Source organism: Sarcophilus harrisii, chromosome 1 (assembly GCF_902635505.1).
Source record: "Sarcophilus harrisii chromosome 1, mSarHar1.11, whole genome shotgun sequence".
Classification (NCBI taxonomy): Eukaryota; Metazoa; Chordata; class Mammalia; order Dasyuromorphia; family Dasyuridae; genus Sarcophilus; species Sarcophilus harrisii.
In genome coordinates this window covers 52,945,671-52,970,612 of record NC_045426.1, presented here as the reverse complement: position 1 = coordinate 52,970,612, position 24,942 = coordinate 52,945,671, and the positions used below count along the sequence as shown (strand labels likewise).

Sequence of the window (24,942 nt, the reverse complement as noted above, 5' to 3'; positions counted from 1 at the left end):
CAAAAAGAAGTCAGCGAGAAGAATGTCATGGCTCCCGAGTGTGGGAAGATGAGCTAAGTGAATTAGCTGGGAAGAGACTAGGAGCAGGGATTTCATAATGGGTCTGGCACATTGGCATTTATTGAGTAAGAAAGACAACAAAATCAGAAATGACACTGAAGAAAATGGTTCATGAGAACCATTTATAGCAGAGCCTGCATTGATATGACCGCCTTCTTAGATGGCAGTTCCCTGCTCTATCACATAGATGACAACTTGAAGTAAAAAGCATTCCTTTTTTGTCGTGTTGACTTTAAGTTAATTTGCAGGAGATGTTGCTGTAAAGATATTAAAAGTCATTGATCCAACTCCAGAACAGCTTCAGGCTTTCAGGAATGAAGTGGCTGTCTTAAGGTGAGCAGAGAAGTTTTGTTGTCTTGTTTTAGAGGCCCTTCTGCCAATGTGTGTGATTTGTTCTGTGAAAATGTTCCACAGGGTAATCGTCTTAATGAGTACATAGTGCTTCCTACAGTGATTCAGACTTAAGAGGGGACCTCTGAGGTCAATTAATGTACATAGTCTGTGACCATGTCATTGGTCTGCTGAGAGACCTTCCTTGGTCCTTTTCGCCCATGCTTCTCTTCTTACACTAATTTTGGCCATCCTATCTCCCCCATCCTCCATCAGCTGTGATCTCTAGTGTAAATGAACACTTTGGTCCCTTCCCTCCAATGGACTCTCAAGTTCTTTGGGAGCAAAGACTGTATTGTTTTTATCCCCCCTTCATGCTCCCCTGTAGTCAATGCTGAAATGTCTGCTCTCTTTTTATGCATCGGGAATGAGAAGCCCAGAGAGTTTTAATGATTAACCCAAGGTCAGAGAGGTGATTAAGTGAAGATGATTTTTAGGTTTAAGTTTTCTGTTTAGACTGTAATGTCTTGACACTTTGATACCTTGGCTTAGACTTCCCTAAAGTCTGTCAGTAATCTCCTTTGTTTTGATGTTACTTCATAAGGATAATAGGAAATTTTTTTCTCTTTATATTTTTCTTCAGAAAAACCAGGCATGTTAACATTCTGTTGTTCATGGGTTATATGACTAAAGATAACCTGGCCATTGTGACACAGTGGTGTGAGGGGAGCAGTCTTTATAAACACCTCCATGTCCAGGAGACCAAATTTCAAATGTTCCAACTTATAGATATTGCCCGGCAGACAGCGCAAGGAATGGAGTAAGTATTTCAGGAGATTATATCATATCTTAATCAAAATATTCCTGATTTTGAAAAGACATTTGATATGTGTTCATGTTCAGCATTTAGGTTGCATGTAATTTATACAAATTAAATATGTATCAAAGGACTTTGTGTGAATTTGACTGAAAACCAGCCTTGGGGTTAAAATCAGTTAGAGAAAAGGAAATCTCTTCAGAGGTTGGTGTGTTTTCCAACTCTCTTGGCCACCCCCAGTGCCTTAGCCAACCCTGGCTGTCACAGAGACTCCAGCAAACCACACCCTTCTGAGCTTTCGGGAATTCCCAACATGTCAGAGTTGAAAAAGGTTGTTTGGAGTTTTTTGGTCCCTGTGGTCATTAATGATGGAAACTCTTATTTCTGTAGCTAATCCTTAGAGCATGTTCTCCTCATGACAACTCTGTGGACAGCAGAATAAATATTATCCCGATTTTAAAGATTGCTCAGAAAGGTTGAGGGACTTGACCATGGTCTCATAGGCTTTGGAGCTGGATTCAACTTTGATTCCAAGCTGAGCTTTTCATCTGGTGACATCTCCTCCTTCCTGGATAAAGAGGAAGGTCTGCTGTATATCTCAAGAGAAGATTTAGTCATGCTTTGATCATAGTTAACTCAAATGATAATTTTGTCTGGAAAGATCAGAAACTGGGCATTTCTAAGATCTGGAAATATACATAGGAAATTGTTATCACCCCCCCCCCCAAAAAAAAAAAGGAGGGGCAGAGAAGCTCTAAGCTGTATGACAGAAATTCATTAGATAATTTTTAGAATAGACCAATTGGTCTATTTTTTATTTTTTAATAAGCAATAATAAATTTAATAAATAAATAAATATTTATTTGTTTATTGAGACAAAAACATATGCTTGATTAGCTCCCCATAGGAAAATAGATATTTAATGCCTGTGTGACATTAGCCTTAGACACACTGACCTTCCCTGGACTTGTTTTCTTATTCTTAAAACAAGGGGCTTGGATTAATTGGCTTTTGAGGTCCCTTGAAGTTCTAAATCTGTGATCATCCTAGAATTAAACTTTACTTTTTTATTGCTTGTTTTTATTTTAGAGAAACTAGTAGTAAGATTGGGTTTGAGATTCTTTTTGATATCCACTAGACAATAAAAAATTTCCTGACCAACTAGAAATAAATATCCATTGTCTCTCAGCATTGTTATTGAATACATGCTGCCTAGACATCTGCTTGAAAGGAATGGATTTGTCCACAGAGCCTCTCAGGTCCTTTAGAGCTGCAGCAATCTTTCTCTGTCTTAAAGTTTCAGTGACCTTGCTGTGTGGACCACTACTTTACCCTGGAATTGTCTTCTGACACTGTTAGATACAAGATGGTGAGGTCATTGATCCTCAGTTAACTGGTTTGGTTACTGAAGCCTCAAAAGGAACTTTTTGTAAAGTCATTTTAATGATAAAACAACTCTGCTTCCTTATTTGCACTTTGGAGTTTTTGCTTTTCCAACCTGGAAATGATTCTATGTCATGTAAATGAATATATTTTTATAAGCTTTTTCTTTTTTTCTTTTACAGTTATTTACATGCAAAGAACATCATCCACAGGGACATGAAATCAAATAGTATCCTTTAATTATGTAGTTTGATGTGATTAATATGAAAGGTTCCAAGATTTAAGAAGATCCAAATATATACATTAACAGTTCTCCATGTAGCTTGAAGATGTCTTCATACAACTGAGGAAGGGACTACATAATATATAAGGCTGCACATTTGTCTCCCTAGTTCTTCCTTACAGTTGCCATAGAGTTAATGGATTAATTTTCATCATGGTAGCTTTTATTTTTTTAAATACTATTTTTATTGCTATCTTGTTTTTAAATCGTCCATATTTCCCATTGTACAGTCCCAGAGAACGATCCTTATTTTGAAAAAGAAATAACAAAGCACTGATACATCCACAAAATCCTATAGCTTCCATACTCATAATCTCCTACCTCCACTGAGAATCGAGTGATGCATTCTCATCTTTTTGTGGCTGATCTTAAATCATTTTAATTTTTTAAAATTAAAAATTTGTTTGAACATTCCCAATGCATTCATTCTCTTAGATAGAGGGAAACAAAGTTCTGCAGAACTAAGCAACATGTCAGAATTGCGACATCATATACGGTGTCATACAGAAGGTCTCCCTACTTCAGCAAAAGAGCAAGAGAAGGTAGCTCCTTTTTTTCTTCATTATAATCATACAGCATTCAATTTGAATTCCTTTTATTGTTGTGCTTTCCATTACATTAATATAGTCATGCTATTGTTTTCCTGGATCTGCTTACTTCATGTGGTAACAACAATAATAATAATAGTAATAATAGCTAGCATTTTATTTAGCATTATGTTTCAGGTGCTGTACTAAACACTTGACAGTTGTTATTTCATTTGATCCTCACAAGAGTCTTGGCAGGTAAATGTTGTTATCCCCGTTTTACAGATGAGAAAAACCAAGGCAATCATGGGTCAGGTAACTTGCATGGGGCCACTTAGCTACTAAGTATCTGAGGCTAGATTGGAGGCTCAGGTCTTCTCGACCCCCAGCCCAGTGCTCAGTGCACTGATGCCCCCTAATTTCCCCAAATAAGTTTATATGTGAATCTTCCTTATGCTGCTCTTACGGTGTAATATTCATAACATTGATGTACAATAATTTATTTAGCAGATAGGCCTCTGGGTTTTTTTTCCCTCAGTTAAATAATCCATGGGTTTCATTCATTTCCATTTAGTGGACACTTATTTAAGGGCTGTCTGTGTACAGAGCACTTTACTAGACACTAGGGAAGATGTAAAGATAAAACAGTCCCTGTTTTCATGGAGCCTAAAATACCATAGATGGAGACAGCCCAATTGAAATATTAAGTACATTGGACACTGTTTTTGTGGCCAAAGTGGGGAAAATCATCTCTTGGCTGGAGGTATAGAGAAGACTTCCTGGAGGAAGTAGCATTTAATCAGAATTTTAAACAATGGAACAATATTCCAAGGAATAGGACAGTATGAGCACAAAAGTATGGAAGGTGGAAAGTGCGGATGTTAAGATGGGGAACCATCCATTTTGGTTGGAGTATAAGGTTCATTATACACAAAATAATTTTGTACAAGTAAAATGAAAATTATTTCATATAATAGAACAAATAACAAAATGAATGTATATGAGAAAAATGTTGGAAGTACTTTGCAAATCCATTGAAAGCAAAGGCTCAAGGAGTTTGGCAAATTCTTCTGTTCCATGAAGAATCTGAAGGACTTAGAGGAAATTGCTTTTTAGTATTATAAAAGCTAAGTCTAAAGTAGGTCTGTCCAATAGAAATTTCTTTGATTTCTTGTCTTCCAAGGAGAGAAATATAATAAAGATATGATTTGAATGTGAGGTAGAACAAGTTCTAAAAAGTTCAAGTAATTTTTAACCTTTACATTCTCTGCTATTTGAAGAAAGACATAGATGACCTTCTTCCTCTCCCTCTCCAAAAAAGATGGTATAATAGATTCAGTTAAAAATATCAGTTTCCCAGATTTAGCCTATGGTCAGTGTCTACTTAGCCTAATCTGTTAATTCCTTTCATTCTACAATGAAAATTGATTTTTCTTTAATTAATTACTTAATTTATGGTTTGATATTTTCCCCTAGTTACTCAAAATAACTTTTTTTTGCATTTGGTTTAAAATTTTTTGAGTTCTAGATTCTCTCCCTTATCCCCACCTACAATTAAGAAATCACATGTGAAGTTATGCAAAACATTTCCATAAAAATCAAGTAAATTAAGTTTTGTAAAAGAAAACATAGATCTTCCACCCTATAAAAATAAAAGCTCTCAAGAAAAATTAAGTTTAAAAAAAGGAGAGAATGCTTCAATCTGTATTCAGACCCAATCATTTTCTTCTCTGGGTCAATGGAGAGGATTTTTCATTATCAATCCTTCCCAGTAGTTGTAGATGATTGTACTACTGAGTAGCAGTCCTTTGCAGCTGTTCATCCCAGAACATTGCTGTTACTTTGTATATAGTACATTTCACTTTGCTTGAGTTCATGGAGGACTCTCCAGGTTGTTGTTTAGTTTTTTGGTTTTTTTTCCCCCCTGAGAGCATCCTGTTCATTATTTCTCATAATTGTTTTTATTAACAATAATATCCCATCATAAACATATACCAGTTTATTGAGTCATTCCTTAATTAATGGAAATCCCTTCAATTTCCAGCATTTTTGCCCTAAGAAAAGACCTGCTGTGAATATTTTTTGTACATGTAGGTTATTATTTTTTTAATCTCTTTTGATATACATGAGTAGTAGTGGTATTATTAGGTCAAAGGATATGCATGAATTTATAGCCCTTTGGGGCATAGATTATATCTTTTGATCATTTATCAATTAGGGCATGACTTTTACTTTTTATAAATTTGACTCAGTTCCCTGTGATTGAGAAATGAAGCCTTATCAGAGAAACTTGTTTTGAAATTCTTTTTACAATTACTCTTGCTAACTATTTTCTCTCATTTATTCTCTCCCTCCTTTCACCCAGTCCTTCCTCAAAAGTGTTTTGGTACTGACTTCGCTTTCTCCTGATATACTCTTTTTTTTTTTTTTAATCACCCTTTCCCTCTTCCCATATCCCATTTCCCACCTATTTTCTTGAAGGGTAAAATATCTATATTGAGTATGTATTTTATGGAAATTGACTTTTTTTATAACACAGTTGCTGTGTCTAAGCCTATGATCTCTGTTGACAGGAGACTAATATTTCTCTCTAGTAGAATGCAAACAATTCCATCTTTGTGTACTCTCTTATTGTTGCTCACCTGTTTACCTTTTTTTCTCTGATCTTTGATAAAGAAATGCTTAGAGATCCTCTAGTTTGAGTTTTTTCTCCCTGTAACATTATGCTCAGTTTTGCTAGGTAAGTTATTGCTGGTTGTAAGCCTTTATCTTTTATTCTTTGGGATATCATCTCCCCAGAATCTTGACATATGGTAAAGTAATGAAATTTCAAAGAAACTTGGGAAGATATAATATGTACAGATGTCTCTGAAAGTGAGCACAACTGGAGAATAAGAATTCAGATAACCCATGACTTTGATAAGTGATAAACTAAGTCAGAATAAAATACATTTTTCAATGTAGCTAACGTTTTTTTTTTTTTTTGCTTGACTGCTTTGTTGTTAGAAAAGATTTAATTTTTGCTTGGGTGGGGAAGGAATCTTTGATAATTGGGAAAAAAATTTAAGTACCCTTCCTTAGTCTTTTGAAAATGAGAAATGAATTGGCATTTCTTTTTTTTTCAGATGTCTTTATGGAACTAATGGGTATTTTTTTTAAGTTTTGATGCTTTTTTTATATCAGATGAATTTCTGAATATATTACCACTCCAGGCTACTTCATAAACCTTTTCTTTGTTTAAAAAAAAAGCTTAGGCTGATATATCAACCATGCTTGATAGCCTATGTACCCCTCCACAACTCTCCATCCCCATCTTCACTAAAAGTGAGGAGGCACATTTTCTCATTTCTTCTTTGAAATCAAGATCAGTCGCTTTCAATGCAAAGCTTTCAGATCCATTTTGTTGTTCTTTGCATCTTAGTTATCATTGTGCCTATTGTTTTCCCGGTTTTATTTACTAATATCATTCTACATTAGTTCATGTTTTCAGTGCTGTTTAAATATTTCACTATATGGAGGACCTTTCTGTATTTTACTTCCTTGAGGTATATTTCTTTTTCTTTTTTCTTTTCTTTTTTTTTTTTTTTTTTTTGCTGAGGCAATTGGGGTTAAGTGAGTTGCCCAAGGTCACACAGCTAGGATGTGTTAAGTGTTCGAGACCAGAATTGAATTCAGGTCGCCCTATTTCAGGGCTGGTGCTCTATCTACTGTGCCATCTAGCTGCCCTCCTTGAGGTTATTTCTAGTAATACAGTCTCTGGATCAAAGAACATGGATATTTTAAATACTTTTTATCATAATTTCAAATAGTTTTTCCAGAATGAATGGGCCAACTCATAGCTTATGATCAGTGTGCCTCACTTCCCATACAACACCATTGTCTGTTTCCATCTTTTCCCATTTTTGCCAGTTTCTTCTGGATGTGAAATGAAATCTTAATTTAAATTTATCTATTTTTAATTAGTGATTTAGAACAGACTTTCATTTGATTGTCAAAATATTGAATTTTTTTTTTTTTTTTTTGAGAACTTTGCTCTTAAGTTTTGGCCAGTAATCTTTTGGGGAATGGCTTTTGGTCTTATATATTTGGGTTAAAGCTCCTTATATATCTTGGATATTTATAGATTTGTCACACAGTTGCTACAAGTATTTTCCCCTCTCATTTGACAATTTTTGTTTTTTTCCCCCCTCTGCTTTATTTTTCTCTTGTTTAGTGTTAACATAATTTTTTATTCATGAAAAGACCTTTGTAAAGTGCTTTCAAGGTCACTTGTTCAGAATAATTTGTCACAGGTATTAATTGTTGCTCTTTAAAAAGCTTGCTTAAAATTCACCTGAGACCCACCCGCAGTAAGGTTTTTTTTTTTCTTTCTTTCTAGCTTATTTTTTAACACTTCTATATCAGTCTGCTAATTTGAATATTTTTTGAAAATTTCTAGTAATTATTTCCCTTAAACTCTCGGTTTGTATAGTAGACCTTGATAATTCTTTTTTCTCCCATTGTGAACTCACATTGGTAATACTTTCTTTTATTTAAAAGCAAGTTAAAAAGGTTTGTTGGTTTTGTTGTTTTTGAAATTACCAGAAACCTTCTTTGTTTTCTATTTCTTCTTTCTCTGATTATTTTTGGGGGGAGGCAAGGCAATTGGGGTTGATTTATCCAGGCTCACACAGCTAGGAAGTGTTAATATGTCTGAGGCTGAATTTGAATTCAGGTCCTCCTGACTCCAAGGCTGGTGCTGTTACTGTGCCATTACTCCTTTTCTCTAATTTTCTAAATTTATTTTTCCTATGTGCTTGAGTTGATACATCACTTTTTAAAAAGTGCGTTAAATTAAGAAATATAAATCATTAATCTTTTTAATATATTTTTTCAAAGGAGAACTGACCATGGCATAATGGATAAAGAGTCTGTAAACACCTGATAAGTAATGGCTGTGTAAATTTAAAATTCTCAAATATGGAATTTTCTCTAAGAATTTCTTTCAGTTGTGTTCAGAAAATATCATTGTGTTGTGTCTTTATTCTTGATATATTTGGCAATTGTTTTCTTTTCTGATCTATTCATTTTTAAGGATATCAGTGTTGAACTTCTGTCTTCCTACATTTATTTCAAGAGCTCTTTATGGCTCTTTTTGATAAGTTCTTAAGAGTATGAAGTTTTTAAAGAATGTGTTTAATACTTTGGCCCTTTTACATTTCTTTGTTGAATACATTTTCATAGTTTGCAATAAATAGTTCTTGATAATAAGAGTTGCAGCAGTTCTCAAACCTGGGTAGAAATGAGGCCCTAAAGGCCTTTACAAAATGTCTGTACAGAATATTGTTTGTTTTTCCCTGAAGCACTTGTTGGTAGAGCAAAATGTAGTCTTAAGGACTTTAATTATGTGTATCCTGTGTATGTGTTAAGATCAGATCCCATGGGACTGCTTGATAGATGTATCTACAGAAGTTTTATTTATCAGTTCTCTGACTCTCAGTATGAATGAAACAAAGCTTAAAACAGATATATTCACCAAAGGTATCTGCTTACTGCCATGGGAAGAGTCTGTTTGGGCTGATTAAATCTTTTCAGGTCATTCCTGTTTGCACACGACTTAAGAGTTATACCAAATCCTGGGAACTTATAGAGCCTCAGGCTAGAGTTTGGCCTAAAAATTCACAGAGAAAAGCTGAGTGGATGAAGAATTCCTGGCTCCCAGATTATAATCCAAATCTGGTTGGACAGCTTCTTGAGCTGATCCCTCATACAATAGTCTGAGACAATGGCTGTTTTGCTGGTACCCAAATTGGATCAAGGGGCTGAAAGCATTGCATTTGGGAAAATATACAGTGCTTGGAATAACCTCACACTGTTCTCTGAAACCTATCAAATAGGAATACCATTCCTCTGTCATGCCTATGCATTATGACACACCATCCTCTCCAAAGAATCAAGGGAGTCGAGGATCCAGAGAGCAGGAGATGAAGCCACGGGCCACTCTCATACCAGCAATGCTACAAAGAGCAAGCAAGAATGGCTTACTGGTGCAGACGGACTAATATATTTCCTGACTTATGCATGGTATGGCTTGGAGGCTCAAACTGGAACGCCTGTGAAGGGAGTTTTCAGGGGATGAACCATCAGGCGAGGGGGATGTCATCGGATACAAGCGGAAGCAGAAAGGGAAAGGAAGGTCAAGGTATACATTGGGGAAGAACTTTCCAAAACCCTCATAGAAGAGAATAGTTAAGGAATGTTCTTTATTAGTACTCTTTGCACAATTTCATAAAGTTTTTTTCTTAATCTAGGACATAGCTTCCTGAAGATGGTTAAAAAAAAAACCCTGCACTCTAGTAGTACTGGTAATGAGCCTTTTCAAATTCAGCTAGACTGAACATCAGTTAAGACAGCTTCACTGAGACCCATGGTAACCTGTCTTTCCTCTACCCACATCACTTGAGTACTCCAGATATTGGAGTACTTCATACTTCAGCTACAGCATTAGTTGTAGAAAAATAGACAAATTTTGTGCATATATGTGTTTAGGACAGCTAGGTCCTCTTCTCAAGTTAAAATCTGGCCTCAGATAACTTATTAGTTTTGTTATCACCCTGGGCAAGTCATTAAAGTTTGCCTCAGTTTACTCACATGTAGAATGAGCTGGAAAAGGAAATGGCAAAACCTCTCCAGTGACTTTGCCAAGAAAACCCCAAAAGAGGTCATAAAGAGTTCAGACAACTGAAAAACAGAACAACAAATGTTTGTGTAAGGCTGCCTGTTTACATAATACAAAATGAGACAGCACTTTAAAAATAGGAGAAATAAGCAACAACCACCAAAAATCAAGAGTTAAACTTAAGTGATTAAAAAAAAAAAATCTGAGTTAAACCTAATTTGCTTGGCTCCAGAGGGGAAAATTCATGTCAACGAGTAGATTTCATTTAGTGTGAAGAACTTCCTAATAAAACTAAAGTTGTTGAACAAAATGGGCTTCTTGGTAAGGTAGGAAATTCCTAATATAAAGTATTCAAAAAGTCTCAATTACTTGATAAAGATGTCATGGTGTGAGGGATTCATTATGCATTGGGCAGATGACTACACTCTGGTTTAGTTTAATTCAAATTATGTTTTTTTTGAAATGGTTCCTTAATAGATTTCTTAGATATATTTCTTCATGAAGGTTTGACAGTGAAAATAGGAGACTTTGGTTTGGCAACAGTAAAATCTAGATGGAGTGGCTCTCAACAAGTGGAACAGCCAACAGGTTCCATTCTCTGGATGGTAAGGAAATAATCTAAATCTGAATTTAGCTTTCTTACTCATCTGATCAGATGTGAGCTCCCAGCCCTTCTTCAATTACTATATTGTCCAGCTAAGTCTGATAATTGTCCTATTTCCAAGGTTTATTTAAATTAAGCACTTTATATAAATAAAGCTTTTGACTTTTCTTTTTTTTCTTCTACACAGTCTTACAAATACCAGTTATCTTCAGTCTGTTCATATTCCTTTTTCAGTATTCCTTTTAAGTATATAAATTGAGGCACAGAGAGGCAGTTAAACACTGTTAAAATCTGCCTGGATAATGATGGATTTTATTAGTCTTGGATGATAAGATTTATTGCTTTTATGAATTTGAAAAACAAGATTCTTTTGGGTAAAACTGTCTCCCGTGGTTCTTGGAAGATGCACATCATCCATTCATTTAACAAGTACTTATCTAATACTTACTTATGTGCAGGTTCACCAAGTTCATATTTGTAAATTCCAGGTATCTTTTCACACCCTACCTGTTAAGCCCTTTACATGCAACTATGACTTACATTCATTTTCATTTTAGACTTCATTCTCTTCTTCTTCCTCTCTGCCATAATTTTATTATTCCCCACCCTACCCCACAAAACCAGCTACTTTTTGCTCCAGAGATCTAGAAAAGTCTGCCTTCAGCTTCCGCATGATTAATGGGAGCTAAATATATTTCCTGGGTTTGTAGAAAGCAAAAACGATTTCTAACAATCTAGTCCCACAGTCGTCCTTCCCAGGCAATATTGATGTAAAGTGATTCATCCTTTTTTAGGCTCCAGAAGTTATCCGCATGCAGGACAATAATCCATTCAGCTTTCAGTCGGATGTCTATTCTTATGGCATTGTGCTGTATGAACTGATGACAGGAGAGCTACCATATTCGCACATCAACAACCGAGATCAGGTGAGTGCAACTAGCAGTAGGAAAGTCCATTCAAACAGGTGGCTTGAGATGGGGGCCCAGATTTAAAGGAATAAAGGTAACCTGTTGCAGTAACAGCTTCCTACCTCTTCTCCTTCATTTAGATTATATTTATGGTTGGCCGAGGATATGCATCTCCAGATCTCAGTAAGCTATACAAGAATTGCCCCAAGGCTATGAAGAGGCTGGTAGCAGATTGTGTGAAGAAAGTTAAGGAAGAAAGACCCCTTTTTCCACAGGTATGAGCTGCTTGGGGGGGGGGGGGGGGGGGGCTTCAGTACTGTTTGTTATTCCTTGTGCCCTCTTGGGAGGATATAGGGGTTGGACCCCTAGAAAATGGGAAATTGGAAAGGTCATCCCTAACCTAATCAGGCCATCCTGAGTTTATGGGAGAGATTCTCCAACTTCTGTGTGTGTGTGTATGTCTCTCTCCTGGTTTTATGTCGTTTTGAACATATTTTGAATGAAATTGTCTGAAATCTGTCCCTTTTGATGTCTCATTTCAGATACTGTCTTCCATTGAGTTACTCCAACATTCTTTACCGAAAATCAACCGCAGTGCTTCTGAACCATCTCTACACCGTGCAGCCCACACAGAGGACATAAACTCATGCACATTGACATCCACAAGACTCCCAGTTTTCTAGGTATATCTTGCACCATCCTCCCAAACAGGAAAATCCCCAAAGTTCTGCTTTTCTTACCTTAATGGATGAGACGAATTTTTTTTCTTCAGAAAAAGCTGCTACAGATTTCTACAATTCAAGTACTACAGGGACATCACTCCACGTTGCCTTTTTCTACAGTTTGTTTGCCCAGAGATGTTTTCCATTCATTTTGTGTCATGTGTCATAATGGTGTCATTTTACCAATAACAGACAAGATGCAGTACAAGCCAGAATTTTTTAAATAGATGCCCTTGAGCCTTATTTTCCTCTACAGAGGTGGCTGTGTTTATTTGGCAATATTTTCTCTTGATCATTTTTGTTGGAATAATTAATATTTTTATAGTAAGAATAGCTAAAACTCTTTGGGGGAGTTCCTGAAAAGTTCCAGTCCTAGAGGATGTTTCCAGACAAAGGTGGCAGTCCAACTACAGAAAAAAATAGGATGATGAATTCTGGATACAAGTTCCTATGATGAGTCTTAATCATGCCAAGGAATTTTTATTCTTTTTAAAAGATGGCAGGTTACCACATAAGTTTTGCACATAGAAAACAAATCATGCGAAGGAATAAACTGTTCTCCATAGTACTGTTCTCAAATGGGGGCCATATATACAGCCTTGCTGCAATTATTGACCTAAGGAGTGATACCTTGGTACTTGAGACTTCTTGCACCCAATGAGATATCCAGTTGTGGATTAATGGTCTTTTAAGAGGAATTGCTATGTTCCTCTCAATGTTTCTCCACTCTAAGCAAGCAGAGTGACCTCCCAATTTGAAGCTGTCTTCTAGGAGATGCACTATATGAGGTATGAGTTTTAAAAAGTTGAGCTTTCATTTGTATCTGGCCCCCTCTCCCCTAAAAAAATATCAGTTTGTCATGTTGCTTTACAGTCATACCTCGTATAAACAAGGAAACTGAATATATACAGTTTTTCTTGATGGTTTGGGTTTTGTTTTTATTGCTCCTGAGAAAATGAATTTATTGTAAGCCATGGTTCTAGTGATTTATCTTATTTTAATAAAATAAGTTAAATTTAGATTTAATGGCCTCCTTTTTCATTTATCATGGGAAGATCCTGTTTTGTTTAACATTACACAAGTGTGTTTTGCCCATTTTCTAAGGCTGTAAACAAATTTTTCTTCTAAAATATAGTTTTCCTCTAGAATTAGGACTTGGCAATGCATGGCTTGGGATGGTGATGGGAAGTGAGGAAGACGACAGAATGGTTTATGGGTAGAAAACTGGACTTGCATGGACACAGACAGATTCAGGACTAGATCTTTCTTGATTTGTGTAATATTGGAGACAAAGCCACCATTTAATCTCTGGTCCTCAATTTCCTTATGCATAAAATGACTGGACTAGAGAACATCGAAGGTTCCTTTCATTTGTCCATATTTTCTGTTATTGGTGATGCAAAGTCTTGAGGAAGCTTAGGGAAGGAGCTTTCATACCCTTAATTCCAACCTTTGTTATATAAATAATCTCACTCAATTCATAAGTTTAAAAAACATTCTGCTGTATAGAAAACTGTAAACAGCCTGCCTATAAAGCATGTATGTGGGAGAAGAATATTTAATTGAAATTATAATTTATACACTTAAAAATCAGTAGGCATTTTTACTTGGTAGCAACTCTTTAGTGCAAGAGTTTTCCTTAACTGCTTTCAAACAGGGAATGTTTTTTAGATGTACTTTATACATAAGAACGGATGAGCTGAGCAGCAGTGCCTTAGTCTTAAAGAGAATACCTCAGCCTCCTTTTTTCCCTCAATAGTACGAGTTGTCAAATACTTGTACTGCTTACTTTAAGGATTGGATAATAAGCTTGAGAAGTGGGATTTTTATTCATTATTCATGTTATGAACATTTATAGCCCTTTCTAAACCGGGATGCTAATTCTCTAGTAATAAAAACAACTTGGCTAGAGACCTCCTTTTACATCTAGAGTGCTGCTCTAGGGTCTGTCTTGTTTATAGCCTATAAAAAGAGCAGGGCACTATGGGATGCCTCTCTGATTTAAGGTACCCCCTGCTATGCTGTCCCTTTACAACACATTTTGCTTTCAAAATGGAATCCCTGTAGCCATCCTGAGCCAAATCAGAGCCACTAGCACCATGGATACGAGACTGGCTTTTAATCTGGTTAGTACAGTGAGACTCAAATAGATGTTATTACTCTCAAAATAAAATAAGCTCAGACGGACTGACCACATCTAAGAAATCAAAATAGCTTTAATAGGCAAACTCAAATTAAAGTTTTACACTGCAAGTATACGTTATTTTTATGACATGTGTGTTTGAAAAAGATGTAAAATTAGATTTTTGAAATTCAAATAATTTAAAATGCCTGAGGGAAGATAGATGGTACAAGGGGGAGGGATGCAAAAAAGTTGCCTCATTATTAAATTCACTTTGTAAATCTGGATTTTCAGATATTGGGTTTTGCTTATATGGATGCACTAAGCCACAAATGGCAAAAAGATGCAGAAAACAGAAAAGCCACTTTTTTGTTGCCACTCTGTCCATTGTGTTTTTCCTCTACCAAGAAACCACCAACCAGGCAGGGACCATGTGCATGAATGGCTGGATGGATTCTCTCAGGGAGCTGTCATTTATCAGTTATGAGTGCCATCTCTGCCAGGAAAGGTCATAGGCCCTTTCTGATTTTACAGTAGATAATCTTCAAGAGATGCTGTGATCAACCTGCTGATGAACCTCTTCAACCTTAGCAAGTCTGGTCTTCAGCTCTCAGTCATACAGAGGCTTAAAAGTAACTAAAGAATTAATTAACCATGAAAATGGAGATTACATATACTTCTGTTAATTTTTTATTTTATATCCTTCAATGTTTCCATTGCTGTAATAATGGAGACTGGATCAGACAAAGGTTTAACACAACCTCACTTAATCCAAGTGACACATCAAGTACTGTTGCAGTAAATGTAGAACTCTGCAGCACACCCTCTCTAAACACACAGGCCTGGTCCGGCAGAGAGCCTAGGGTATGGTGTGGCAAGGGATTGGGGAGGGAGTGAGGGAGGGGGATTCAGTTCACTCTCAAGGATTCGACGCAGACTCTTCCACTCCTGAAAGGTGCATGAAAAGGTCACCGAGTTCAGTTACATCATCTTCCTCAGTAGCTGGGATGTGTCGGCTTTCTCTATCCTCAATAAAATCCCAAAGCCGGACAGAATTGAAGAACTGTAAAATACATAGCCATTCCGGCTCCAGTCAATGAAATGACTGTGAAATGTAGCCCCTGGTATCTAAAAGAGCTGTTCAAGCCTGGCTTTTAAAAGGGAAAGAAAATAAACACCTTCTCGAAAAGAACAATTATTTCCGCTGACTGATCTCTTTGAATGCTGGAATTCCAGACCGCTCCAGATCTACAGAGATCCTGATGGATGTGTCTGGGTATATTTTTAAAAGCCTAGAAGCCTGATCTAGCCCTCAAGAAGGGAAAACAAGCCACTCACCACCCTCCTCCACTCCTTACCCTCACAGTGCCTTCTGAGCTGAGCTGTTTCCGAGGTTTCTCAGGTTCAGCTCTCGTCCCATCTGGGTAAGCATGCAGATAAAGGCATTTTCCCCCAAAGGGGCAGGTCCCTTTGCCTTGCTCAAAGTATTTACAGGCTTTTTTTCTAAAGAGAAGAGAAGAAAGCAAAAAAAGCAGTCTTTATTCTTTGGCCTAGTTTCAGTCTAGACAAGAAGACAGGAAGGAGATGATCTAGTAGCTTTTAGGGCTGATTCCGAAAAGCCTGTCCAATAAACTCAATAGACCAAGAGTCCGTGGAACAGTTTTCAGGGGATTCATTATGCTGGATGGGAAAAGAAAATTATGTATTTTCACTAGCCTCTAAAAACTGAAGTTTATATTTGTTATGAATTCAAAACAACAACAAAAAATTATTCTCATCATAGACAGCCTCAGGGATCTGTGAAGATTGGCTACAGTCTTCTTTCTCCAACCAACAAACCTTAGTCAAAGAATTGCTGTGATATCCTGATGCTAAAATTTCAACGTGTGCTAACTTCTGTCTGTGATCTAAGTGCAGGGGACAAATGATAAGTATGGTCCCAGCCTCTGGGCAGCTCGTCACAGGGACAGTCCCTGGCCCACAAGCCAGCTTCTCTGTTTTTCTTGAGCCAAGCAGGACCTAAGGGAGCATTCAGTTCAGGAAGCTCTCTTGTGTTAAGTGCTGATAAGTAACATCTGCTGTTATCAGAAGATTTTATGTTCTTTCACAAAATCTTAGGGTGAGCTCATAGGGTTGGTCAGATACAAGGCAGCTGTAGACTGAAATGTAATTGGGCAATGTTCGACAAAACTCTATACAACACAAAACATACAGCTGCAGGAATCTGGTTTTCACTTGAATTTGACCCCAGTGATCCAGATGATGTCTTCTTTAAAATATTTTGTAATCAGAGACTGGGACCCAGAAGGAAACAAGAGTTTGATTCAGATCACTTAATGGGTCAGTATGAGAGATGGGACTAGAACCCACAATATGATGCTGCCTCTAGGTTTAAATAGTTCAGTAGTGGCACCTAGATTGCTTCTTACTGTATAATCCCATAGGCATTCACAAAACTTTATAAAGTCAGTCTCTTGTAGTTGCTGCACAATTAGAAAAAGGTCATTAAAAAAATTAATTAAAAATCAACCTCCCAGGTTTTTTTCTATTTCACACCTTTTGGAAATCTTAACTCATTCTCAATTATTGGGGAAACAGAGACCAGTGAAGGATCAGCAATTATGAATCCACTGAAGTAGGAGAGATAGAACCACTGGGAATCTTGTTTACAGGCATACTTTTGCTAAAACCTAATTCTAGATTCCAACATCAAATGGATTTAAGGCAATTAAAAAGCTCAAAGGGACAAAATGATTGTTGTATGTGAAGATTAAGCCTTGAAGGGCAAAACCACCAAGTGTACAGAAGTGTTTGCCATTAAGAAAAAAGGGATCCCAGCCAAACTGGAGTCCAGTGTAGGGATACCATGATACTTCTTGAACTCCTTGTTTCACGAGGTATTAAAAAGAGCCATCTTTCCAGAAGGGAGCAACCTATAAGGAGGCTACAATAAAGAATTAAGAAGAAGGAAGATATCAACATTTGATGAGAATCAAAGATCCCTTTGTTCCTGGGTCAAGGTGTGGATCCTGAGCAAAAGTCACCTAGAGTCTGACCCAGTCTTGTCTTGTATCCTGAGATACCAGTAATACACATAGTGACCACAAGGAGTTAAAAATCAGCACAATATTCATCAAATACAAACATAGGAAAGAGTTAACATATTGAGTTCATTCACTCATTGGTAAAGTGAAACAGATAAAGAGAAGAGCTCTTCAAGAAATTAAAAAGCCCAAAAGATGAAAGTGATATGATGTAAGCAACCCTTAATGTGAATCAAAAGGAATCTAGCCTGTCTCCTCATCAGGTGTGACAAGAACATCTCAAAGGCAGGCATCCTTTAGAGAGCTGAAAGGGTCCCACTTGCCTAGGCCCTGACTCAAAGGCCTTCATTTTGGAAGGCTTTCACAGAGCCCCTGGGAATGCAGTACCAATTACGAAGCAAGCTCTTCATCGCTTACCCCATTCCCTGCTTAAATGCTTCGATCAGTTCATTTTTCTTATTCTGGTCTTCAACCCAGTACACACTTGGGATCACAAATTCAGATATTACTCGGCATTCTGGACAGGACCTGTAACAAGAATCAATTGGGATAAATTAGCATTGTATAAATAAATATGCAGCCCCAGGTAGTAACTGGATTGCTATCTGGGGTTACTTTACCCAACCTAGTCAAACCAGAACAGATTACTGAAACAAGAACCAGGGAAAACTGCTTGGTGAGACAATGTTAAAACCACATGAATTCACTAGTATGGCCACAATTCAAAATTTACTATCCTGGGTCCACAGCCTCTTCCAGGATGTACTAAATAAGATGTGTTTACCTACTTTTCAGGTATGCGCCCAGTCTGAAGCAGAGGAAAGCAAGATACCAAAGCAAAGTATAAATAATTGATAAACTTTGAAGATTCCAAGGCAAAGTCGCCTATCAAAACCATCTTCCCCTTTATTGTCTCCATCAGTGCCCTAACCTCAAAGAATAGACAAAATGCCTCTGAGCTACCTTCCTCCCCCCGCTCCAGGAACCCCACGGTTCCTGACACATGGCTGTTAAGCTGCTTCTTGAATTTCATCTGTCTTGTGAGACAGCCTATCCACCCTGTCAAGGAAGGCTTCCTTCTAGTGAGACCTATAATCTACTTCCATGTTGGCCCCTGTAGACAGGGATCAGAGAAGTAGAATTGAAAGGGCCCTTCCAAACCTCCTCAGTCACTCCTTTTATAAATAAGGACTGCTGCTAGAGCTAGACTTCCTCTCCTAAGTATCTTTTTCTCTGTACTAAACTACTTTTCTTCAATAATCCACCATTAGTCAATCCACCCCCTTGAATCCTAAAGTCTGTAGGTTTTCTGTAGTTTTCTATTAAAAATGCAAATTTTCCCGAGTGTCTATGAACTACGATTGTTATATTATTACTAGTTCACATTGCCAAAGCATTTTCCTCACAGCAATTTTATGAGGTAGCTCAAGTATGACACAAGGACTGTAAGACCCATTTTACAGATGAGGAAACTGAAATTCAGAGGTGTGTTAGATATGACTCCTCAAGTTGTGTCAAAGCCATAACTGGATCTGGCTAAGGATTCTGTTGCTAAGACTGTTCCCTCTCAATTTCACCAAATTGCCTGGCTCTCCCTTGTTTTTTTAATGGATAAATGTGGAAATATGTATAGAAGAATTGTATATGTTAGCACATATTGGATTACTTGCTATGTAAGAGAGGGGGAAGGGGGAAAGGAGGAAAAATATTTGGAACAAAAGGTTTTTGCAGGGATGAATGTGGAAAAGTATGCATGTGTTTTGAAAATAAAAAGCTTTAACAATAAAAAAAGAAAACAAAAAGCTATTTTTAAAAAAAGATTGTTGTGAAGATCCAATGAGGTAATATTGTTATTACTTAGCACAGCATCTAACACTATATGAATGTTAGCAGCTGTTATTACTATGTAACTGTTTTGTACATTATAGAATTTACACCAAATAGAATTTATCTAGAGTTTTAAGGTTTATAAAGTGCTTTATAAATATATTATTTGATCCTCACAGGGTCAGGAGAAGGGAAGTTCTCCTATCAGGGAAGGAGCATTATTATCACTATTTTACAAACTGTGGCCGATATATACTGAATGAATGGCCTGTCTCAGGTCACACAGCTGGTAATCATCTGTGAGGCAGAACATGAGTCCATGCCCACCACAGTCCAGGCTCAGACATCCGTAAAGGAAGTGGAGCAGGGGGGCAGGGTCTGCCCTGCCTGCGAGGGGATACTCACTTGATGATGGGATTCTCAAACTGCTTGGCGCACCTCCACTGTCGGATGCAGGACAGACAGTACGTGTGGCTGCAGTTGGAGAGGATCCCAAACCTCCTCTCTGAGGCTGATGGTTTCTCATAGACCACCTCCATGCAGATGCTACACACTTTCTCCTGACTTGCCTGGAAAGCAAAGGCTTTCTCCATGTCGTGTTCAAAGGTTGCCATGCAGAGCTGCGTTGCCAACAAGGGAAGAGACGGGGTTTTTTAGAATCCTCTGCAGCGGGGAGATGGAAGACAACATAAACTGGGTCTGTCCCAGGCTGACCCTCAGCAAGGTGGGGGGAATGGGGAGTTCCTAACAGTGGTGGCCCCCCATGGTCACCTGACTGACGAGCTGCTGCCTGGGGACAGCCTTGGCCCCCCCCACCTCCTCTGGCTGCAGATCTGTTACACACAGTTATCCCTTCAAACTGTGAGGCGGCAGATCCTACTCAGGTCCAGACTCCAAAGGCAGCCCAGGACTCTCTCCATGTTCACCTCCTCCTAAACCCAAGTCTCAGAGCAGGCCCAACAGGCAGGCAGATAGACAAGAGTGCTGGGGCAAAGACCCTTCACTTTCTTAGGAGGGGCTACAAAATTTCACATCACAAGGCTCAAGATTCTTAGCACTGTCTCAACTACATTCCTGCCACTCTCCACCTGTCTGTACATGGATTGACAGCGGTACTTTAAAACTTTCTCCCTAAGCCCTGCCAAGCTGCCACCCAGGCTAGACCTGAAAGGGAGGGAGAGGAGAGAGGTGCTTTGCTTTGCACAATTTGTAGACATGGAGCTGACTACATTCCACAGCTAAATAAAAATTCATTTTTTAAAAATCCACATTGTTTTGCCCAAGTCCTAGAGCCTACATATAAGTTCTAGGCAAATGCTTGTTCACAGAACAGGTTCATGTCACTACACTCCTGTTCCATATTCTACTATAAAGCACAGTAACATGGGCAGTGTCTTGTCCAGGCCCTGGGGAAAAGTGACACAGCTTTATGCAGTTTGAAATGCCTGTTTAAAAAAATTAAATAGCTGGGGATTTATTTGATTCTTTACCTTCTCATGCATCTTTCTTTGCTCTGAGTCAAAAGGATGCAGGACTTGTAACCTACAGATCTCACAAACATCGCCATGGAGATAGACACAAGCATCACCGAAGTGGCACTCGCCGGCGGCCGCGTAGGGGCACAGCTGCTGCTCGTTACCGTCAGAGCTCCCCGCCTCCACGTCATCCAGGCCACTCCGGATGGCTTCTAAGTAGGAATGAGGCTTCATCTCCATGCTACTGTTTGAGTCACTGCAACCTCCCAGCTCATTCACAGCACAGGGCCTGGTCTTTTCTTCAGTTAAGCCACACAGATCTTAACACATAAAAACACACCAAGGCACACGCATGTAAAAACAGCAAAAAGTAGCCCATGAATCTGAAGGAAGCCCTTAGGAACCCATTCCCTGAAGTCAACTCAAAGTCCCTGCGGAGCTCATCAGCCAGAGTTCCCTATTAAGTAAACCTTAACTTCTGCTGACCTCCACACATGCAGTTCAGTGACCCTGTCAAAGACAGCACACTGCGATGGATAAAGCACTGATTTGACCCAGTGTAGTATTTTATATGCTACTGTCCATTTCCAAGAGTTTGTTCCAGAAATCCCTTCGGCTGCTAAGTGCCACCCGTTAAAAATACTTTGTACAATTCCTTTCCCTCTATGGATCCCAAACAGATTATTCAATAGAGACAACCTTCTGATAGCCCCCAGATACGTGACTATAAATGACAACGATAAAGCTACAGAACAAGAGCTTAAAAGAAAAATCAAACACAGACAGTGTATCTGTTAAGAAGCAGAAGAGATGTCATATTTATCCCAAGTACTTAGCGCTGAACCCCAGATAGGACTACTCACCAAAGGAGAAGGCAGCTGACAGTCAACTGACATGATAATTGTTCTAAGGTCACGATTTTATTTTATGGAGATGATAAAATCAGAGGAGGCAATTCAAGCTCAAGCTGTGCTACCGTGCTTGAAGCAGAATGCCAGGCAGGAATACTTAGTGACCACTCAGCTACACTGCCCTGGTCAGACCCTAGGAAAGCTAGAAGGAGACCCAGAGGAGAATTCGGTCCCTGGGCAGAACACAGGTCCTCAGTCTCTTCCATAAAAGACGCACAATTCAGACAAGCAGGCGTGCAGAAAGCCCACGACAAGGGGGAGCGGCGCGGAGAGGGAAGGAAAGGAGAGTGCAAGGACAGATGCCGGCTCCGCCACTCACTCCGGTCTCTAAGCACCAGTGTTCTCTTCTCGCGCTTGCCAGGTTCGTGGGAGCTGCTTTTCATCACAGACGCAGTCACGTCGGGGTGAGGGTGCGGACTGTGGAAAATTGGGGATGGCAGGCCGTGAGGCCCGGCCCCCCCCGCCGCGCTGCTGGCCGCCGCCGCCGGCCTCGTGTGGTCGTACCTGCAACGCCACAGAGAGAGAAGCTTGGCGTGCTGCCCCCCAAGGCCCCGACTCCCGCCACAGCCCTCCAACTTCAAAGCCCTCCTATGCAGGATTTCCTTATCTGTGCAATGACAGCCAGACCAGAGGACCTGGAAAGCCAAATCCCTAGGTGAGAACAAGGGTGACCCAGGGCACAGGAGATCACTGGCTTAGCAAAAACCCAAGACCAAGGAAAAGGGGGAAGAGACACTTTTAAAGTACCCTACACCCCACACAGAAAGGCTCCTTCACTAGAAGAGTGCTCAGGTTTTTCCAAGTGTGCCTCTCCAGCTGTCTCATCATAAAGCCTGTGGGCAAGGAAGTGCAGAGAGCCGTGGAGCCAGGAGGCTCCAGTCCCAGCGCAGCCGCTGGCTTCTCACATGGTGCCTAGAGACTCCCTCTTCAGTCTCTCTGAGCTGGCTACCCTGTGTATGAAGTGAAGGTGAGAAACACTCACTCTTACTTCCCTATCTCCTGGGGTTTTAAGAGGAAAGAGCTTTGTGAGACTCCAAGTCCTACAATATTTGAGTGAGTATTTAAAGACCACCTGTTCTGAACTCAGGGAGCCCAAGTTTAAATCTGGCCTCTGATTTCTGTTAGCCATGTTCCTTTGGCCAAGTCCCTTAAAATCTCCCCAAATGTACAGGAATGAGGATGTTGGATTAGATGGTTTCTAAGGTCCCTTCCAGTTCTAATTTTATGCTCTTATGATTGAGAGTCAGCACGGAGATGACTAGCTCTTCTCCTATCGTGTGTGTGTGTGTGTGTGTGTGTGTGTATACACACATATATGTATGTATGTATGTATGTATATATATATATATATATACACACAGAGACACACACATATATGTACACAGACACACACATATGCACACAAGTGCATACACACATACGGAAGTCTCAAGATAAATAATGTTTTGTCAGGAAACACAACAATACCAGGATGACTATAATCAGTCACACCCACTTAAGGGGTTAAAGAGGGGAAGGAAATTCTATTTAAAAGGCAGAAAGTTGCCAGGACTTGCTCAGGAGGACCCCCCATCCATTACCTCTACCGCCCCAACTCAGATCCACTATGAGGATTCAAGTGATTGTAGCTCCTTTCTCCTTCTCTGGGAACTTTCATACTTAAAGGCTTTATGAGTCCCAGTCCCAGAGGTGCTGGGTTTATTGGGATGCTCTTGCCTGCAACGAGATCCATAGGCACAATAGCCTTTCTGGTAGAACTTGCAGATTGTAGATGGCTTGCTTGTTGATAAGTCATGTGAAAACAAGCACTGGCTCCCTTCACGACACACACCATGCATGAAATACCTGCAGAGAAAAAAGAACAAAGAAGCATCTATTAGAGGGATGGCATAGCATACCTTACCTGATGTTCAATTCTCATGTGTAAAATGGCAAGTTATATATGACGGTGATCTCAAAGTCATGAAGATGCAGGTTCAAGTCCAACCTTTGGCACTTAACTGTATGGTTGTGGGCAAGTCACTTATTTCTCCAAACCAGTTTATTCATCTGTAAAAATGGGTGTAATAAGAACTGTGGCGTACCTATCTCACAGGGTTGTTTTATGCTCCATGTGAAATAATGTTAAGTAAGGTGCTCTGCAAATCTTAAAATGCTACATAAATAGTGTCATTTATTACTGGATGAAATCCAATCCTAGTTGTTACCATTTACTTGTTTCAGTTCTATCCTACTCTTCATGACCCCATTTGGGATTTTCTTGGTTGGCAAAGATATTGGAGAGATTTTACCATTTCCTTTGCCACCTCATTTTACAGATGAGGAAACTGAGGCAAAGACAATGAAGTAACTTGTTTGGAGTCACACAATCAGTTAAGTTTCAAGGATAGATTTGAACTCGAGTTTTCCTGATTCCAGGCCTGCTGCTTCACTCACTGCACCACCCAGCTGCTCTCCAATCATGGTAGATTACTATCAATTAAGAATCCAAACTTATATTTACCAATTTAAGAGAGATAAACACCCAAGTTTATCTCTCGCATGTCTCTGCGTGTGATGCACCATGCAGAGACATCACACGATGTAGAGAATCCTCACGGTAACTGATGGCTCTTTGTAAAAGCAATGAAACTCAAGCCTGCACCTTCATAAATTTTTCCCTCTAGGATCCCTTTCCATCATCTCCTTTGGAGATACCTTGTACAAGCCTAATAAATTTCATCTTGTCTCCCTGTTCCCTGAAGCCAAGTTCTTGCCTATCTTTGTGCCCTGAGCAGTTAGCACAGTGCCTACCATAGAAAAAGGAATTTAATAAAGGCTTGTTGACTTAACAGCACAGTGATATGTTTTTATTTTCTATCTTTCCAACTATATTCAATTCCACAAATATCAAGTCTCTCCTTTGGACAAGGCAGTGTTCCTTGTACATTTGCTGAGGGTCGGTCGGGGCTCTCTTGGACTCTTCTAGGCCTCAGAGCACTGAAGCACAGTGTCTTGCCTGCTCCCAGATTATATCCTTAGGAGACTGAATAGGAGAATGTAATATATACTAAAAGATAAAGACTTGGAGAAAGGCCCTGGGATGGGGGGAAGATCTTGGGGAAGGTGGGAGAAAGAAAAAAATGGGTGCTGCTATGAGAGTCAAAAGATAAAGTCTTGAGTTTGGAACAAACAAGGCTGCGCGAGAGGCCCAACTTTTTTTTTTTTTAAACACAAAATGTTCACAGGAGTTTGGAACCAAAGAAAATCAACCCCATACAATCTTCTTATT

The 24,942-nt window shown here is 39.0% G+C and overlaps 2 protein-coding genes across 9 annotated transcripts in view; one reads left to right on the top strand and one right to left on the bottom strand.

Moving 5' to 3' along the window:
• RAF1 (Raf-1 proto-oncogene, serine/threonine kinase) overlaps positions 1 to 13,313 on the top strand; it is a 74,104-nt gene extending 60,791 nt beyond the window's left edge. For all 5 annotated transcript variants that reach the window (XM_031955398.1, XM_003762447.4, XM_031955406.1 and 2 more), the window contains 7 exons: positions 309 to 393; positions 1,034 to 1,210; positions 2,773 to 2,819; positions 10,545 to 10,663; positions 11,457 to 11,588; positions 11,711 to 11,845; positions 12,113 to 13,313. In XM_031955398.1, the coding sequence (XP_031811258.1) occupies positions 309 to 393; positions 1,034 to 1,210; positions 2,773 to 2,819; positions 10,545 to 10,663; positions 11,457 to 11,588; positions 11,711 to 11,845; positions 12,113 to 12,253 (836 nt within the window). In that variant the 3' untranslated portion in view covers positions 12,254 to 13,313. The remainder of the gene's footprint in view (positions 1 to 308; positions 394 to 1,033; positions 1,211 to 2,772; positions 2,820 to 10,544; positions 10,664 to 11,456; positions 11,589 to 11,710; positions 11,846 to 12,112) is intronic.
• A 1,175-nt stretch (positions 13,314 to 14,488) lies between these two features.
• The window catches only part of MKRN2 (makorin ring finger protein 2), a 28,247-nt gene continuing 17,793 nt past the window's right edge, over positions 14,489 to 24,942 (bottom strand). For 3 of the 4 annotated variants that reach the window (XM_031955366.1, XM_031955387.1, XM_031955378.1), the window contains exons 2-8: positions 23,388 to 23,516; positions 21,991 to 22,175; positions 20,776 to 21,080; positions 19,691 to 19,905; positions 17,876 to 17,986; positions 15,773 to 15,917; positions 14,489 to 15,477 (exon numbers count right to left, since the gene is read on the bottom strand). In XM_031955366.1, coding sequence (XP_031811226.1) covers positions 15,334 to 15,477; positions 15,773 to 15,917; positions 17,876 to 17,986; positions 19,691 to 19,905; positions 20,776 to 21,080; positions 21,991 to 22,175; positions 23,388 to 23,516 — 1,234 coding nt within the window. In that variant the 3' untranslated portion in view covers positions 14,489 to 15,333. Of the gene's footprint in view, positions 15,478 to 15,772; positions 15,918 to 17,875; positions 17,987 to 19,690; positions 19,949 to 20,775; positions 21,081 to 21,990; positions 22,176 to 23,387; positions 23,517 to 24,942 lie in introns of those variants that run through there. The other variant, XM_031955372.1, reaches the window with a different exon arrangement.